We start from the raw sequence: 19,850 nt of genomic DNA on the forward strand, positions 1-19,850 counted from the left end.
TGCTAAGCTGGGGAGCTTCTGACAGTGCCGACAGGCTGAGCGAGATGCACTCCTGTATTTTGTTTCGGTTTTGAAAGTCTGCAGTTCATCACACGTTTTTCCACGCCCTTCAGATTTCAGTGGTCTATTGGAGTTAACCAAGTGATATAGGTTACCTCTCCTGACTTATCTTAAGTGGTTAGAATATTAGTAATGCTCTACATACAAAAGTTGTCTGGGTCAACTGAACTGGTCGTTCCCCTCGCCAGTTTGCATGCGGTGAGTAATTACACGGGGAATCGCCTGCCGAGCCGGCGACGCTGCAGGCGGGGCAATGCGAGCACGTCTTGAGCGCTGCTTCGCGCCGTGTCACTGACAGCAGTTCGGACGACGGACTGAAAGCGTGGGAGTCCACCCACTACGGCTGTCTGTGCCGCCAGGCAAACAAGGCCGCTGCCGGCGGGTAACGTCCGCTAGTGGAACAGCGCGCGGAGAGCCCAGAGGGCCGCGGCCAGGCGACCTGTCCACCGACAGCGGCACAAACATCTCTACAGCTGCCAGGAGGGCGGTCACTGGTCCGTCCTTCTAAAACAGTGCTGAACTCAGAATTCGCTACATGACGCGGCCCTATAGCATTTTAAAGGGTTGGGCCCGCCAGGCTCTTCATACAGCTGCAATGCAACCTTTCAGTCCATATTAGTCCATGCTCGGCCGCCGTTGCGAGAGATCGTGTTTTGGAGGCTCCCCCGAACTAGTGACAGCGCGCCGTACGCGCCTGAGTGCCCGCACGGCAGGCCGGCAATCTGCCGACTCGCGAGCGGAGGCGGTTGGGCACGGGGTCCCAAAAATGCAACCCGACTATATCTTTGAAGAGCTGAAGGCCTTGTTCGTCGCGTGTTTGAGGAGTGCAGCGATTGCCGACACGAGTCGGCGATCGGGTCGTTACCGAAGCAGTCAAGACAGGGTCGAGCAAATCCACACGCTATGTGAGTGACGGGAGCAAAAGAGTCGATTTCAACTGGAGCAGCGTCTAAAAAATACGCGTCAACACATCTGGCCCGATCGAGATGTCGAGTGACGATCTGACAACAAAAATAATTTGCCTGGAAGCGGCGCTGTGTGTAACTCTGTCGCCGAATGGCATGGCACTGAGCACGGTTTGGGAAACCTGCACGACGTTCGGAGCTGAAACGGCACCGCTTGCGCGCGCCAAGCATAAAGGTCAGGACGCAATCCGACATAGGGGTCGGGACGCAATCCGACATAAGGGCCAGGGCGCAATTAAGACACTAAATCTATTGCAACGCATACTCATACCGAATAAATACGTTTGAACCCTTGAATATTCGTGATATCATGATCATAAATATCCTAGGTGTTGGAAACTTCTAAGCGCTTTTCCCATGTTCAATTTAAGTTATTGATCGCTTTCTTGTTAGCGTCTACCTAAAAATGAATGTCCCGAGTACAAAGATGCAAGCACGGAAGTTCTGGGACTATGGCAAACTCGGACCCGGCACACTGATAAGATGGTTACTAGACATCAACTGCATCATTAAAACTGGATTATAGCTGTATCACGTTCAATACCAAGACATTCACTCGGCGACAGGTCAGCGCACCTCCATTATACTGGCAGCAGCAGACTTTGTAGAGGGTTTGTTCTAGCCGGCATCTGTGTGGCGCACGTTGTATGCGTGTGACTTGGCTGCCGGCTGCCAAATCACCGCTGGCCACCGAGTCGACGGGACGGTTGCTTGGACTGATCGGTACCGCTTCACACGCCTTTGCTTTGCAAAACACCCACGCAAGCGTGAAGCGATACCATTAATGCTAGAGACCATGCGAAACAAAGCTATCGAAAAAGATGGCGTCCGAGAAGTCGAGAAAGTTCAGAAGATCATTTGGAACATGAGATACTCTACAAGGACAACATTCGTTTTAACTGAAGCCTTCAGTCATAAAAATGTTAGGACAACTTTTTTGCTTATTTAGTGAAGGATATTTCTGATGGAAGTTTCTCCAGAAGAACCTATTTCCTTCCTTTGGCGATGACCCACACAGTACCCAACCCCTGCGTTGTTTTTCTTAAGCCGCGAGCTAAAAGATTAACAATATATAATATCGGTTTCCAAACAATGCGTGGACAATTGAGTTTTGCTCATTTAGTACGCACCGATAAATTTGGTACTGTAGAAAAATGAAATACTTCGTACACAACTAACGGAAAGGAAAACGATGCTGACAGAGCAATTGTGGTTGGTATGTCTCAGAAGCAAACGAAATCTGTGCACCGCTTAGACATATCATTAATATTCAATTGTGTAAGCAGCCACCGTTGGAGTCTCTATCGCTTGATTTTGAATATGATTGTGATGCCCAGCCGCACGGCCCTGCACCAAAGGCAAAGGAACGCTTCAAAAAGTGAGAGGGGCAGACTCAGGTGCATTTAAGGATCTTTGACTTGAGAAGCAAGTCCGAATGGCCGGGCTTGGTGGAGGAGAAGGCGTATTTGTCCGCTCTTATTCCATAAAACGTTTTGGTCATCAGTAAATTCCTTTTCCTATGGCACACGATTGGATCTGCTAGATTCATCCACACCATTGAGCAACGAACAATTCAGTTTCCTAAACTTATGCACACGTTTTGGCATCACGTGCTCTGGGGAGGCAAAATTTCAGGAATGGACCGACGTTTTGGGTCATTTACGAGGCCTCCACCAGGGGGAACAGGGAACGTGCTTCTATACAGACCGGATGCGGGCTGGTCAGAAATTCAATATGGAACCTGTCCGCCTATACTTCCCCAATTTCTATAAAATTTCTAAAAAGCGTGTTTTATTCTGTAAAAATTGTCACAATTAAAGGTCGTTATTTCGGATATTCCCTTGCGAGCCGCCGTTCCCGCCCGCCGTTGGTGTCCGCCGCCCTGTCCCGGCTGCTGCCGGTCGACGGCGGCCGCCGCTGCCATGACTGACTGCGAGCTGATCGTCTGACTGCTTTGTTTACCTAAGGTGTGAATCGGTCCCCCGAAAATTGCCTTGTCTCTCGCCCAATGCAGCCGGATCGATCCGCTTTGTATGTAGGACAAATTGACCGGCTTTTCTATAAAAAGTTCAGTATTACTGTCGTTAGCGTGTAGTGTAATAGGGAAACTTGGACGGATCGTCCAATGCTGCAAATTCATATAACCTTTATAAGATTACATTTCACCGCCACCTGACCAAACATTCTAGTCATTATTTCATATTCATCCGAGGTTGCGGGTGTTTCTGTATTCACAATTTTGCGCTACTTACCTACCAGATGCAAATAATTTTATTTCGTTATATTAGCGTATTCGTTATATGTTATATTGTCACGCCCCTTGCCTAGTAGATCTAAGTATTTTATTTTATCATATTAGCATTATTACGTTCCTTGCATAGTAGATATAAATCATTTCTAGCACGAAACACAGTGGCATTGAACGTTTAGGTAGCAGCTAGCTAAACCGAACATAGAATGTTTTGTACAGCCGTTTTATGTTTGATGTTCAACTAAATGATCACTATTGTTTGTCGAGCTTTTGTCTCATCGGCTGGAACTGAATACTCTAACTCATCATGAGTTGACCGAGTGGATCTCAGCCGCTTCCACCTCGCGATTTCACACTTCGTCATTGGGGTGGATGCCACCCCCTATCTTTAGCTCAATGCCGGTTACCACAGCCATGCCTGCGCGGTTCCGACGACCGACTCCAGCACGTGGTGGGTATCTGTCTTTAAGTCCCGGAGGCAGCCGGGTGTTTGATCCGGTAGATGCCAGTTGACGTGAGGCGAGAAGGCCGCCACGGCAATGCCGCGAGACCGTGGCAATGGATGGGTGACACTAGGAGGTTCCCCGGACAGGCGCAGACAAATTCGCCGGTCAAACCGGGCGAAACGGGAGACTTAATAGTTATCTATCCAAATTGTCCGCACTAAAAAAGACCATGCAGAAGTAAAAATAAGTATGGAAATGAGCGGAAAGAAATGTACATAGAAAAACATTGATATATATATATATATATATATATATATATATCATGGTTAAAGATAGGTACCACTCAAAACAATAACAGAGGGCTTCAAAAAATCTTCCAAAACGCTTTTGTGTGTGGCTAGCAGACTTCGCCGTTTATCTCAAGCTAACTGTCGACACAGGGTGCGAATCGTGACGTTCGGACGAGCAGGTGGCGCGCGGTGCATGGCTCTTGTAGCGCGTGGTGCTGCAGCGTTTTGCCCTGCTACAAACGTTTACCTGATTAACACGCGTGTCTCGGAAACGAAAATTATTCACGAAATGCCATGTGAAAGCTCCGGGCTTTTTGATTGTCGTTGCTGGCCATGGCAGCCGCAACGACATGCTAAACGTGCTGGCACTCTCCTGAAGGCTTACTGCAATGCATGGTGTGATTAAAACGACCGAGAAGGACATGGCCGACGCATGAAGAGCTAGTGCAGTTAATTCTGTCCATTGAGAAAAAAAAGAACTTCACTCGATAGGCACTGACTATTCAGTCGGATATCGAACGCAAAACGAACACACTGCAAAGCCTATGCTCGGTTTAGTAAGGCTCGGCTTGAAATATTCTATGTCCTTCTAGAGTGTCATCAAGTGCGGAAATATCATATGTATGGCTCAAATCGTAAACCGCAAACATTTTAACATCTAGCTTTTGCGTGAAATACTGGGGACTGCACCAAACGTCTATGGCATATTTATATTGAGCTGTATTATACCCGTTAGGCAAACAGCGTAATCATAGTGCCGACAAAAACGCCCACTAGCTCGTGGGAATTTTAAGCAAAGCCTCCCCTTTTCAGCCAGGTAGTGTAATAATGGTAATTTTACAAACGTGGCATGAGACATCGGTATTATGCGAAATGCCTTGTCTTGCTTTTTGATATGCCAGACTACGGCAAACGCTTACGACATATCCATCTTAAATATGGCGCGCCTGTCCTGAAGGCAGCGCAAGCGGACTGACAGCACAACCAAGCCAATACACAGAACGGGGCTTTGAGTAATACACTGCGCCAGAGTCTGTCCCAAACTATATTCATTCGCCGCCTGTGCATGATAGTGAATGATGCTGCCATGTAGTATGCGAAGCAGTGTTGCACTGTGCGTATTGACGCAAGTGGCTGGAAGACAGGGTAGATCATCATGCATGCTTTAGGTAGCACAGCTATGAGCTAAACACATCTCGATGCATGCACGCACATATCTGAAAAGTCCGTGTGTGTGGAGGGAGAGGGCTGCAGTTAGCGTTGCTGGCCCACCCACATTGAAAAGTGGGGGCTTGAGACCTTGTTCCCCCTGTTCCCGCACCCATGCCCTGCGTAATCCGAGGTCGCCACAATTAACACAGCCCTCGCTTGTTATTTTGCGAATTCGGATCGACGCGTTGGCCCCTGCCGTCGTTGAGGGAAACAAGGTGTTCTAAACTATGTTCAAGTTGTTTGGGAAAGACAGGGTTAAAAAATTACAACCAAGGATAGCCGAAACACCAAATGCTACATAACGGCTGATATCTGATGCTGTCCGAGGCAGTGCGAGATAGCATTGCGCCCGCAGGATCGGTTAGGACTTATCTTTTTGTTTGCATTTTGTAACGATTTGGGTCAAGCTCAAAGATCCACGTCTTGTTGAGGACGGCTCTTGTTGCCTGTTTAAAACCAAACGACGAGCATTCCGGATGATATGCTATACCGTGAATCTTAAACGTCGTTTGTTGGGAATTTGGAGCCAGGTCATAAAGAGGATTGTCTCTGGAAGTGGATTCCACTTTCGAATGGCGCGCGGGACGAAATACAGATATAATGATGATGTTCTGTCGACAGTCGTGGTGTTTGTAGTTGTTTTCTTAAGTATTCTGCCTGTGTCCGCATGTCGTGCTTGTGGTATAACGGCTTGTAAATGAGCTAAAACCGTCACATGTGCGTGTTGGAGTGGGTGATAAAAGACTAGTCGGTCAACTTTGCGCCGGGTTTTCAGTGGGCCCCAGCCCAGTTGTGATTGGTGCTTGCAGTCAGAGGTCTTAATTGGGCTAGTCGGGCTGTTCGACTTTATTGCCGTTCTGGTCGTAGTTTGGTGTGATGTGGGGTGTCCGTCAAGAGCTATGTCACTGTAGTGACAGTATGGTATGTCACTGTAGTGACCGTATGTCACTGTAGTGACAGTATGGTATGTCACTGTAGTGACCGTATATCACTGTAGTGACAGCGGCCAGCACGTACGTTTTTAGCGGAACCAGTGGAGTTAAATGGAGCCTTCCACATATGCATGTGGTTTTGAAATGAGATGGCTAGTTTGAAAATAATTCAGTGCAGCTCACAGCCATGCTCTTTTTAAGGCTTAAGATCTATTTGTTTGTGAGCTTGACGCCCGAGAACTTGTGCAGACTATTCTGTGCGGACTATTTCAAGTTTACCTAGATATTCAGGACACCACACAAATGATGAATAAATATGATCGCCAAATTTTTCGTGTCTGGCGTACTGAGACTGAGACTGGGAACGAACTCACTTAAGAATGATAACACGACCGAGTATGTGAAAATAAGTAAGCAATGTAAATCACGGACATTTTTTTAAAATAAAATATCACGAGAAAGGGCCACAGCACGCGCGCATCACGACGTTGGGGTTTCTTAACCACGCGCTAACGCGCGCGTCACCTCTCGGTAGGTTGAAGCGCTTCAAGTGATTCAACCTGTCCGCTACCGTGGCGATTCTGACATGGCCATCTGGCGGTGCCTCCGACGTCATATAAACGACAATGACGTACTGAGGAGCTTTTTCACTTAATAGTGAAATTGTGTTGTTTTGAGCGATCTTTTGTCCTCTTAAGCGTACCAATAGCCACAAGTCAACTTATCTCATCAAAGCTGATGCTTGCCCAACTATTTTCAAATATGGAACATTCCCTTTAAAGGGAATCACATCACATCTTCACATCTAAAAATATTGAAGGAAGCACCAGATATGATCAAACAAGCTCACTTATAACTATCAACATACTTTGTAAGTGGAAAAGACTGCCCTAGACAGCAAAATGTTCTGTTTGGCAGAAATGCTCCGCAATGCGTCATGATTTGATTACGTCACCGTGCATTGCACAACATTAATTGAGAGCCAACTGACGGTCGTGATATCTGGAAATCGCGCTTACGAACGCCAAACACGAGCGCCCCCGACAACAACATTTTGTTTGGCCTTGATAGCCGCACAGCTTATAGAATGGCAGAATTTGGATGAAGTCGTTATGACGTCATGAATTCCAAGGTGACTTAAAATACTTCCCCGATACACATTTTCCCACTTTCGTCAGCGTTTAGCTTACAAACTAGAAGGGCTTGGGTGTTAGGAAGGGCAGGGCTGTGGACAGCACCAAAAGGTCTTCAAGATGGGTAGTTCGACTCAAAACCCCATATGAACGTGGAACACTCCACTTCAGCTGCCGCCAGTGAAGTTGAGCTGTCGTAAGTACCAGAAGAGTTGGGGTTTTGCAAGGATGGCATGTCTTTATATATGCCATCAGTTGTCATCTGGACAGCAGTTGTTTGGTTTCGCAAAGTGAGTTGAGAGAGGGTATGAACCCTGACAATACGCCCACCAAATTCACCAACAAACAACTTTATCTTGGGATGTGGCCCACTTTTCTATCAAAGCTAGGTGGGGGGTGGGGGGGAGGGGGGCTGGAGCCTCATCCCCTGAAGAGTTAATGCGCCGGTGTGGGATCCATACCGGCACACGCTGCAAGCGTTGGTGAGCGTAGTATGTTACAGTGTTGAGTGTTCCAGGCCAGTCCAGGATCCTCCAGGCCAGGATCGCCTGCAGGATTTCGTATCATTCATGTTCACTTTCGCGATGTTGTTAGCAAACAGCCACCGTGAATGCTTATTTTCGTCACCTTATGACCACCATTGTCACCATTTTTCACAGTATTCGGCACATCGAGTTGTCGCACTGGGTGTCAGGTCGTGCTGGGTGTCAGGTTCGGTCGGTCAAAGGAACGAGCATTTGTATTTGGCCTCGATCACGCTGTACTGATTGGCGTTGTTCCCACCCAGAGCACAGGCTCAGCGCCAGCCTTGGAGCTCTCATGGGATGAGGGCCTGGTTACGAGCTTGTCTTGGGCGGACTGATCGGGGCGGAGCGCCGCCCGCGGCCGAGCTGGTGACGTCACACCCCGCTGAGGGGTGTACGCCGCGTCGCTCAGGCAACCGCGCCTCCCTGCTTCGCTCTGAGGAGATGCTATGATGGGTGATAAAGACCCAAGCCGCCTCGGTCAAGGCCGTCAGGTCACTGCCAAGATAACTTCTCATCCCAAACTGACATGCACGTGCTAGTGCATCCTTCGTACAACAACGTAAAAATACAGGACGTTGTTGAAAAGAGTCATTTTGTTCTCAATGGATCTGCTTTGTATTGTATAATCGTCAATAAACGATTCGTTCAGCGTATCTGATGTGACCTTGATGATCGTTAGGCTCAAACGATGGTATTGGGTGCCTGTGTGCTGTTGAGTATCTGTGCGCTGCTCAGTGCATGGGCATTGTCTATCTAATGTCCGAATAATTGTGCAAAAAGACCGAAATGCCAAACGCCAAGACAACAGCCCAACGCTGCCCGGTGCATTAATACGGTGTTTGTTTTGGAGCTCGTCAGTGAAGGTGACACCTTTACCCGGCCTGATCCTGTTTGGACCTCCCTGAGATCATGTATGCGCGAGGTTCCATTTAGCTGCCCGGACATGATGGACATTTGTCATCCTATTGCTTACTCTGGCTGAAATGCGGCTGCAGTCGACGATTTGCAGTGATTCGTCCCGGTGACACATCCGGATGTTTGCAAATCACATTAGGAACAGGTCGCCCGCCTCTATTATTGTCAAAATTCGTAACAGACGTTGGCATAATGCTACGAATAGCCTCGCTTATCCCTAGTGCGTGGTTTTCAGCTCAGAACCACTGCCAAACAGAACCTGTGATGCATGCCGACCTCGAACGCACCATAAATGTGAAGCGCGATTCAGATAAAGCCTGGAGCTTATCGCCGACATTGCAAGAGCGTGACGGACACGGTTTCATGGTTCTGGTAATTTTATGCGCTCCCTCACCGCTCCCGGTTCCGGCCGACCCCCCGGTCTTGCCACAGCCGTCCCTCAGGTCTGACCTGAGGATCGAGCCTCGGCCCGCTCTGGTCTGGTCGGGCTGAGCCGACGGCCCGCCGCTCGAGCTACTCCCGAGGCCTGACCTACCGCCTCAGGCCCGCCGACACGGGTCACTACTCACTCATCAGCGGGCCGTGCCGGACAGGCTTGAAGCTACTGATATTTCACCGGCTAGCGTCACTTGGCGGACTGAAATGTAGTGTCTGACACAGTGTTGGCCCCGAGTGGACCATTCAGAGTGTTAGATAATCCCAGCATGCGACACTTTAGAGATTGGCATGTTTGCCCATCTGTAGCTGCCGAAATAGGGTAAATGCGACCGTGCACTCCCAAATATGTAACCGTGTACTGTGTGTTTAACATCAAACCCCAGTTTCAGTGAAGTTGGGTTTCAGACACGTTTGCGACGATGACGAATAGGCAGGGACTGAACGACCGACAAAACTTGTGGACAATGCTAAACTCCGAGCGTACGGAACCGATCTTTACAACACCTTCACCCATCGACGCAACATGGTCGATAACCCACTCTTTCCGGAGTACGATGATCTTTGGTCCGTGCAAAGGTCACCAAAAACGCCCAAAACTGCCAAAATTGACTGCATACAACAACATGCTCCTAGTCTATGAAACCGATTAAAAACAAACATGATGACCTTCAGTTAGGTCAAAAATCACCCACAACTCTCGAAACTGCCAAAATTAGCGCCACACGACTCAATTATCCGACCCTGCAACACCGAAGCAGTAAAAAAACCTCAATCGAAGCGCCATAGTCAATCGGATGCCCTGTCCAAAACGTGGTGACCTTGAGTAAGGTTAACGATTGCCGAAAGATTACAAAGTCACAAAAATCGGTGTACTCCACGCTCCACGCCCATGGCACCGAGATCGTAAATCGTTTTCATCGGCTTGGACTCTGGGTTTTCGAGATTTCCCACGGTCTCGGTTCAGCACGAAGATGGCGTAATGTATTATCGGGCAAAGAATGGTGGAATAGCTCAGAAGAGTAAACGTTATTTTTACGTCTTATGTGACCTTATTCACGCCGGGAAATGTTAGTGAGCTAACCTCAGGCACACAAATTGCAGGCGTTTAATGGTGAAAGGGGCGTCACTCGAACATGGCTGTGTGGTCCAACGTCATTTGATTCGGTAATAGAATCTGCGCTGGACACCATTGTTCGCCACCTACCGACTGTTACTGTTTAGTCCAGCGTATTTCCGGCGACGATCCATGCAGGGGTTCCACGTCCTGTTTATCGCCTGTCGCTTGCTATTTAAGTTGCGTCATATGTTGTGACACCTCACCTGTGACATTTCATAGGTTTCATTTGTTCACTTTCATCTACAAGTGTTGCGTCGTGTGCGGCGTGCTTATAGACAGTTACGTTTTTGCCCACATCTGGCTTACAAGTAGATTTACGAATATCGTAGATGACACGCTTCACTGCGCACTCCTCGATGCACATGGGACACTTTTCCGAAATACCATACATTTATGCCGAAGAGCAGGTTTTACGATAGCAGCTAATTGAAATTGGACGGCGTCACACCGAATATCGTTACTGCCCTATCACAATGTGTTGCTGTAGTTTTGACATGAATGCAAAAGCTCTTAAATAAAAGCGATCACGACAAACAAAGGGGTGAGAAAGGAGAGAGAGAGAGAGAGAGAGAGAGAGAGAGAGAGAGAGAGAGAGAGAGAGAGAGAGAGAGAGAGAGAGAGATAGAGAGAGAGAGAGAGAGAGAGAGAGAGAGAGAGAGAGAGAGAGAGAGAGAGAGAGAGAGAGAGAGAGAGAGAGAGAGAGAGAGAGAGAGAGAGAGAGAAAGGAAGAGAGAGAGAGAGAGAGAGAGAGAGGGGAAAAGGAAAGGAGGAGGAGGAGGAGGAGGAGCATACACACATACACACACTCATATATATATGTGTACATGGATGCCGATTACCTCGCTCAATAAATGAATTGCGAATGACGCCAGACGTACTCCATGTCTTCGTGGTGGTCATGTGGTCGGTTATTTCTAAAAGACCTCCTTGTCAGACGGACTCAACTGCTCAGATTCAGCCTCAGGGAGTTTTAGGTCCTGAGAAGGGCAAAGGTGTAAACCGCACCGAGTGATCACCAACATGGCTATGCCAGCTCAAAACCACATACAAATATGTAACGCTCTCTTTTAAAGATGAAATTAGCAATGTCAATCTCAATTGAACATCGGTTTCTACCGGTAGCAGTGAGCTGCCAATTCATGTCTCTAAAAAACTGAGATTTTTCTTGACATTCTTCTCTTAAAAAACCCTGAAGCTACCCCTGGACAATGTATGTTGCCCAAATCAAAGGATGAACCAAATGAACAGTCGGGGAAAGTCATTAAGTTCCATTTTTTCCAGGTAGAATGTCTTTCCAATGAGACCACCAGCTACCAGAGTGGGGGGGGGGGGGAGGATTGATGACCATAAATGACCATATGATGGTCAATGACCATAAACCACATTGCCGTCAGTATGAAATGGAATCTGATAAAATTACCTGTTTGGTCTCTACAGCTTAGGGGAAGGCAAGCTGCTAGGCAGGGGAGTCTATTTAAAATGTTTGGAAGCAGTATCGATTTGAGTTTTAAATGCATAAATGACGCCCTTATTGGGCTACCATTTCCCATTAGCCCGATCATTAACTTAAGTGCCTATGTAGAAGGCGCGCAGTGCCGCACCCAAGCTTGAAATTGTTCTCTTCAACCCTCCGCTCGTGGCGAACAGCCAACGGAGTTCCACCATCATGCAAATAAGGCTACAAAGGGTTGGTGGCGACAGGCAAGCTGTGGCGAACGTGAAGGTCGGGACTGTCTGTGACAGCGCAGTGCGGCTGGAAACAGGAGCCAAGCTTCACGCAGGACCACGGACTGGCAGTCGGGGGGACTGAGAACCGTGGCCAACGCTGACGTGAGGACTGTGGCCGATGATGAGAAAGGTGTAAGCCGCGCTCACGTATATAAGAAAGGGCGTAGATTTGGGAGATGAGGTAGCTGTGATTCAGAGATGGCCGAAAGCCAAGTGTCAGATGGAGCTAAAAGCTGTGATCAGATGTAGAACAAGAGAGGACTGGCAGAGCGGGTATAGTACATAAACTCCGTTGGGCCGCGAGGAAGTAGCCAGATTTACGATTAACTGCTGAAAATGCAGTTTCCACTTGACATTTGACAGTCTGTAACTAGAAGTGGCGTGGCGTTTCGGTAGTAAATGTATTTCGACCTTAAGTGGGTGTTATACCCACAATTTTCGCACGAACCTGTCGGGGAAGTGGATGCTGTATTATACTGACGGCATGTATCAGCTGTTAGCAGAGAGTTTATTATGTTCCATAAGAAACTCGTGAAAAGGCTGTGGTCTGTTCGTGCTCGAAAGCACGATCCCCCAGCTGTGAGGGTGTTGATAGTGCAATGGTGAAGTTGCGCGTTTGACAAGCCAGAGGTACGGCGTTCGATTCCCCGCGCTGCCCGCCCTGCCTGCCGGGGTGAGAAGCAGGCGTCGCCATACAGCCTCAGAAACTGAGTGTGCCGTAAAAACTTAATGACGAAAACAACAGACACAGCTCTAGAAACACGTCAATGTGCATTAATTCGCATTTATTCGCTGACCATGGCTTTTCAATGCGTAACAAGATGCACTGTTTTCTGTCAGCTAGCTAATAGGTTCTCAGTCGGTGTTTAACCGTTCTAACCATTGCATTCCACCCAAATGTTTTATTTCTATTCAGCATGGTGACACGCATACACGGTCTGAAAGGAAACTCACGTAGTCTTGCGATAGAACAAGCGCGGTCCGAAATGACAGCATATTTAAAAACATTGCCAGACAATGCTGGGAAATATGACGAATCGGTGTGGTAACATTTGTACATTACGCAATTGAATAAAGTTGACCAACATTTATCTATATGTTACAAATGAGCGCGGATTTGTATGACCATTATTGGCCTACACGAAGATCGATGAATATTTGTGTTCGAGATACATGCTGCAATTTGGCATGGCGTGAGCTACAGGTGATGCGTAACGGGTGCAGCTTGGAGCCGACTAACGAACACATCAAAGACGGAGGGGAGCTCTGGAGTCTCTCGATGAGACTTCATCCAGTGACCTTGCAATACGTATGCAGTTGAATAGCTTATACACCTGCGTACGTATTCATGCAGCGTGATCATGTCGGGACCAATGACCTGGCCTTGGGGCTGGATATATCTACGTCCAGCCAACTGACGTCTGGGTCAGGTCATCACCGTTAGACGGGTCACCGCATATACGAGCCTAGTGAGAGCTGGACCATCTTTTCTATCCATTAGAAAATCAAGCACGTGTAGTGAGCGAATACCACAGATTTTCTAATGTCAGCAAATTATGTGATGGCTCGCAACAGATTCAAATATCACACAGCCAATAATACTCGTGGAGTGGAATATCAACTGGAGCACTCATTTAGCCCACGAAACCGAGCGACCTTTCCGGCACTGTGAGCGCATTCCATTTCATGATTGTCATCCGTCAGTGGAGCTGGAGCGCGCGAGCGGGCCGTCGCTCCTCGACCACACAGCACGCCGTGACACTCTGTTCCTTCGACGCAGGGCTCTCACGCGACCTTGCCCCTCACAGGGGCCACCATCATCCGTCAGTGGAGCTGGAACGCGCCAGCGGGCCGTCGCTCTTCGATCACACAGCACGCCGTGACACCCTGTGCCTTCGACGCAGGGCTCTCACGTGACCCTGCCCTTCACAGGGGCCACCATCATCGCCAACCAGCCGGCCCGCCCCCACAGCCAGCTGCCGCTTCGAGTCCCTCACTGGCCGCGCCGCGTTCTAGCCTCGTCCTGGCTGGGAGGGCGGGGCGCCTCAGTCTCGCCCCAGACGAGCCGCTGGAGCGTCCCAGTCTCGCCACAGCCGACCGGAGGGAAGCCCCAGTCTCACCACAGCTGGGTTGCTGGGGAGCCTCAGTCTCGCCCCAGCCCGGCCGGAGGGAAGCCCCAGTCTCGCCCCAGTTGGGCCGGCGGAACGCCCCTGTCTCTGCCCAGCCGGACCGGTGGGACGGCGCAGCCCCGTCCCAGCAGAGCCGACAGGGATTCCCAGTCTTGCCCCAGCCGGACCGACGGCCGCTCAGATGGCCGACTCGCAGCAGTCTCCGTTGAGTTGGGCGGCCTTGGGCCGGCCGGTCAGCCGCTCCAGCTCGATGTCGACCGGCGGCTGGGCGGCGCCCGGCCGTGGTCGTGACGCCTCACGCGCGGCCGCCGCCAGCTCCACCTGCGGCAGACGAGGTCAGGTCAGGAAGTGTCGGCCCCAGCACTGTCGCTTCCCAGCCGCCGGCTGCACTTGCGGCAGGGGAGGTCAGCTAAAAAATCGCCGGTCTCAACACTTTCGCTTCCCAACCGCTGGCCCCAACCTGCGGCAGTGAAGAGGTTAGGTCAAACATCCCTAACGTCTTGAGCAATTCGCGACAGCGGATGATCAAGTATGACCGAAGGCTCTTCACTCTGAGCCGAGGCTCAAGTTTGAACCAGTGCGTCACTATAAAGCACATAACGCTCTGCTTCCCAAGGCCATACTGTGCTTTGAAAAGAGCCACAGAACTAAACGGCATGAGGGCGAAATCATAGACGTAACGCAGCATTCGGTTTAAGTCGCGCGGTAAAAGCCTGAAGTTTGGATACATTTTTTTCGTTAATAGAGTGTTTTAAGCTTTCATATTTTTGTCAAAACATTTATCACGCTAGCATTTTGACGAATTAGTCTGTTGTAAACATTACAGAACACGAATGTTGGAAAAAGGAAGGCAGATTAAAAGTATTACTTTATAGTGGTGAACAGGGAGTCCAATGGAATTTCTCCTGCCGGGACAGCCACTGCAACTCAAAATTATGAGCTATCCAGAGGATCTCGAGAAAACTGCTAGCGATCAAATCGGACGCGTCATACCTAACAATGGGGGGGGAAACTATAAACAAGGAGGCATGCCTCCGTTAACAGCTCGCTCTTTGTCCCTGAGCGAGGTCTTGAGCGGCCGGTGTCAGTGGCTGAGCTCGAGATCATTTGGCCCCTGAGTATCAGCTGACCTGAAGTTTAATGCATCGGGCCGAGCATGTGTCACGTTCAGGTGTCACATTGTAGTTCTGCCGCTGACGGAGGATTTCACGACCAGATGATGGGGTCTGCGCTTACGCAATAAGCGCCACTCAGCGTGCCCACTGACCTCACAAATGCATGTAATGAAAATGTTCAGACTAGGTCTGAAAATGGGGCAAATTGTTATCGACCTTGCGCCAAGCTATAAAGCAGTTTGTCTCAGCGTTGATCACCTTTGCAGGCGGTGATTATGCAAATTCATTCCCATTAATGACAAAAAGTTTTTGATTGTGCGTGGGTGAAGTCACTTTGGGAGTGCCTTACCCACGCCTCCCCTACCACGTCCATATTTGCCTCGGTCCCAAATGTGAAGCCCATGTCACCAGAAAAAGCTGTTAATGAACACTAAGAAGTTCCCAAACTCCAAAATAGAAAGGAAACTGGTCTTTGGACCTCAAATAAGTTATATCTGAAGGTCAGACCCTGCGGTTACAAACCGTGGCTACCAGAGGCGGCCACTTGGTTCGGTTTTGGTATTCAAAATTGGAAAAGTTACGCTCGGATATCCGAAAACTTTGCGTATATTTCCAAGTTTACGTTCAGCTGAACCAGTGGCGGTCGTGCCAAACGTTCACATTGCAGATTGCGCTGCAGAATGTCAGCCAATATTCCAAGACACGAAATCACCGTTGAAGGTCATGGAAAGTCAGACATCACTGTGCTGCGTGTGCAAATCAGACTACTACGCTCAGTGGTAGCTCAAAATGCAATTAAAAAATATGTACGCATAATGTATTAGAACAGTTCCAGCCTTTCAGATTGAGTAACTGTTGAGATTATCGCCTTCGTCTGGTTTACTAGCTTGCATGTTACTAGTGTGCGCATGCCACACACCACACGGAGATGAGAGTTCGAAAAATGATCGTATCCGTAACACATTATCCGTAGCCATTCCGCAAAAGCGTCTGCATTCTCTTCCCATTCTCCCGATATTGTTAATTTCCCGGCGATTTGATCCGTTTGCTGCCATATTTATACCCAAAACATTACTCGTCCTGCAGCTCTACGGGGGCTTGGTAGCGTTGCGGCGCAGTGTTCATGTGGCAGCGCTGCGATCCATTAAACCGAAGCCTACGTTCCGTGAATGGGGATTTTTCTGTTGGTCTCCGCTGGCCGTGATTGAAAAGATGGCGTCGTCCCTTCAATTTCTGTCAGCTGTTAAGCTATAAAACGTGTTTGGCACTTCCTGTTATTTTTAGGCCAATTTTTTCAGGCCAAAATGGCTGCTTCCTTTGTCAAGTATATCTTATTCTGTGTATTAATTTCAGTAGAAAGTGTTGAAATATTTTAGAGAAATCGAGCATAACGTAACACAAGAAGACCCGCAGTCCCAAGAGGAGGTCCCGATTGGAAAGATCGGGGACCCCACCATGCCAAGAATTGCATTCAGTCATACATTTTATGCCTCACAGGTTACTTTGAAAGAAATGGCCAAAATCTGAGGACCTAATTTCGGATAAGAGTTGGGGTAGGAGGCGTGAGACGTCGGGTCTATTCACCCACTTTGGAAGAAGCCTGTGGCGCCGCCTCTGGGCCATACACTGTTGATCTAAAACAGTCCTTGACCCGGCATATTCACCGGGACGGAACAAAAGGTCGCATTTCGACACGTATCCAGGGCATATTCAGAGGAAAGGGTTACATCAGAAAAGAGTCATGAAATCGAGTGGCCCAGTTTCATATCGTCACTACCTAGGCTCTCAGCACGCTTTTGTTAGGGACGCTCTCACGGGGGTCGAGGGCGCCATCCACTCGGCCGCCACGCTCCCTAAGTGAGAGGAGAGGACCGGCGCCACCCAGCCGCGAGAGTCGGCCGCACAGGGAGGGGCGCGTCTGCACGCCGTCCGGCTCCGCCCTGACAGCGAGTTTGAGGAGGGGGGGGGGGGGGGCGGGGTCCGTATCAGCCCGTCCGGCGGGACCTTCAAAGGGTCCGACTTCGGAGTAAATTCCATGCGGCCGTGCTGTCCAAACAAAGCAACGCACAGCGTGCTATGAAGTTACGACATGCGATGGGGCGTGAGATGAGTGGATGCCGTCGAGGGCCCCACTGAGAGGCTTTGGATCGAAGCTGGCAGTTCAGACGGTGGGGCGTCAAATGAGTGGATGCCGTCGAAGACCCACTTAGAGGCTTTAGCTCGAAACTGGCAGCTCAGACCCCACAGCCAGCCTGTTTCTGACAACTTTAAAGTGGCAAAGACGGAAGTGATACGCTGTACACTTGCTGCCCACAGTGCAGCTACGTCACCGGTCGCTCGAAGAAAATGATCTTAAATTTGTGGAGCTGTCTAGAACCGATCGACTACGCTGTTACGTAACCCAAAGTCAGGCTAAGCGCTGCTTGGGTCAGCACACAGCTAGTCACAGCACCTGTAATGTGAAGTAATCATGGACGAGAGCAGAAATGAAGAAAGGTGGGGACGTGCTTCCAACAACAACAAAAAAACAAAGACAAAAAACACACACACACAAAGACTCAGTGAGGCATGGCCAAGCTTGCAAATGACGGAGCGGAGTGATTGTGATTACACACCGGCTCACATCCGCTACGTAACTGCGATTTCGCTGACAATGCCGTAATGAGAAAGAATGGTCGTTCATGCGAGCCTTATTGGGGCAACGGGTCAACCGAATTAAGAAACTTCGGCTGGAGCTATCTTAAGGTTTACGGCGCCTGAAATTGAATTGGCCCCCCAGGCATGCTGTCCTCAAGCTCGAATATTGCCCAGCTCTAAAGCTAGCTAACGTTGGGGACGTTCATCAGGTTCCATGCAGGACCGGGAGTCTGGTGCTGGGGGTTGTCGTGACCTGGTGTAGACTTACTTGGGGTGTGATACGGTCACATCGGATTGGAATATCAAAGTCAGATTATTATATGCGAGTAACCTACTACGTGAGCTGCTGACTTCTCAGGGACACGAGGAGTCTACATCGGCTTTATAAGCAACGTCGATAGATCAACATTCATTATTTCCCGTTTCACACGATGCTGTGCCAACGTCGATATAATTATTTCTAGCAATGTCACTGCGGACATGTCAGAAAACACGTTTTTCGGCAAGCGACAAGCCCATGCCACGCTTATTCAAGCGACTTTGTCCTGGCATACTACCCTAGTCTTGACATATATAGAGCAATATGTTAGTGAAGCTCTTCGCAAAATGTGTTGACAAGAAGGTGAAAATGCAACATACACTAGGCAATATACGTGAAATGTACACTAAGACCACTGAAGGTAGAGACTATGCACGCAGGAACGCCTTAGCACACCTCAGGGCAGCTAACAGCATCTCGGCACACCTCAGCGCAGCTAACAACGCCTTAGTACACCTCAGCGCAGCTAACAACGCCCCGGCACACCTCAGCGCAGCTAACACCTCGGCACACCTCAGCACAACTAACGACGCCTCGGCACACCTCAGCGCAACTAACAACACCTCGGCACACCTCAGCACAACTAACGACGCCTCGGCACACCTCAGCGCAATTAACAACACCTTGGCACATCTCAGCGCAACTAACGACGCCTCGGCACACCCCAGCGCAACTAACAACACCTCGGCACACCTCAGCACAACTAACGACGCCTCGGCACACCTCAGCGCGACTAACGATGCCCCGGCACACCTCAGCGGAGTTAACAACGCCTTAGCACACCTCAGCGCAGCTGACAACGCCTTAGTACACCTCAGCGCAGCTAACAACGCCTCCGCACACCTCAGCGCAGCTAACAACACCTCGGCACACCTCAGCGCAACTAACGGCGCCTCGGCACACCTCAGCGCACAGAGGGCACACATTCGTGGCAACAATACAAAGTCATGACGTCGATTTAAAACGTACGGGCCTGATGAGACGTTATAAATCTTCTGCACCCATTGAATAATGGAAACACTAAGGTGATAGTGTAATGGAATAATGAGCCAATTTTTGGTAGCAATTTATTCGCAGTTCACACCACACAACCACTAATGAGCCCATTGTCATGCATTTAGTTTGCCTGGTTTGAACTGCTTCTCGTGTCAACGGCACAATCTGCAGGCTTCTCTCAGAGTTCGCAGAAACGATACACGGCCTTGTTGACCCCACCAACAGCTGACATTGTGCTAGAAACTGGGTCATCGCTTGGTTGTAGAGCCTTGGCTATATCTCTCATTAAGATCAATGGACATTTCATGTAAATTATTCAAAAGCGGATTTCGCAGTCAACTTGCAATGAAATAGTCAAATGATCTGTGTTATGTCCGCTGCATTATTGATGTCAGGAGCATACAAGGGTAAATGTCGGCACCTAGTGCCTCAAACAGCAACCGTCATCTTTGGCAAACAAGAGTGAGAGAGAGAGAGAGAGAGAGAGAGAGAGAGAGAGAGAGAGAGAGAGAGAGAGAGAGAGAGAGAGAGAGGGAGAGAGAGAGGAGGAGAGAGAGAGAGAGAGAGAGAGAGAGAGAGAGGAGAGAGAGAGAGAGAGAGAGAGAGAGAGAGAGAGAGAGAGAGAGAGAGAGAGAGAGAG

General features: G+C 49.2%; 1 protein-coding gene across 1 annotated transcript in view; it reads right to left on the reverse strand.

The window, feature by feature from the left end:
• LOC119112977 (5-hydroxytryptamine receptor 1) overlaps window positions 1-19,850 on the reverse strand; it is a 48,192-nt gene that overhangs the window by 16,412 nt on the left and 11,930 nt on the right. The window contains exon 2 of the mRNA XM_037237280.1: window positions 14,414-14,464. Within this exon, the coding sequence (XP_037093175.1) occupies window positions 14,414-14,464 (51 nt within the window). The remainder of the gene's footprint in view (window positions 1-14,413; window positions 14,465-19,850) is intronic.

The sequence above is a fragment of the Pollicipes pollicipes genome, unplaced genomic scaffold (genome assembly GCF_011947565.3).
Source record: "Pollicipes pollicipes isolate AB1234 unplaced genomic scaffold, Ppol_2.1 Scaffold_7261;HRSCAF=8764_pilon_pilon_pilon, whole genome shotgun sequence".
NCBI classification, from domain to species: domain Eukaryota; kingdom Metazoa; phylum Arthropoda; class Thecostraca; order Pollicipedomorpha; family Pollicipedidae; genus Pollicipes; species Pollicipes pollicipes.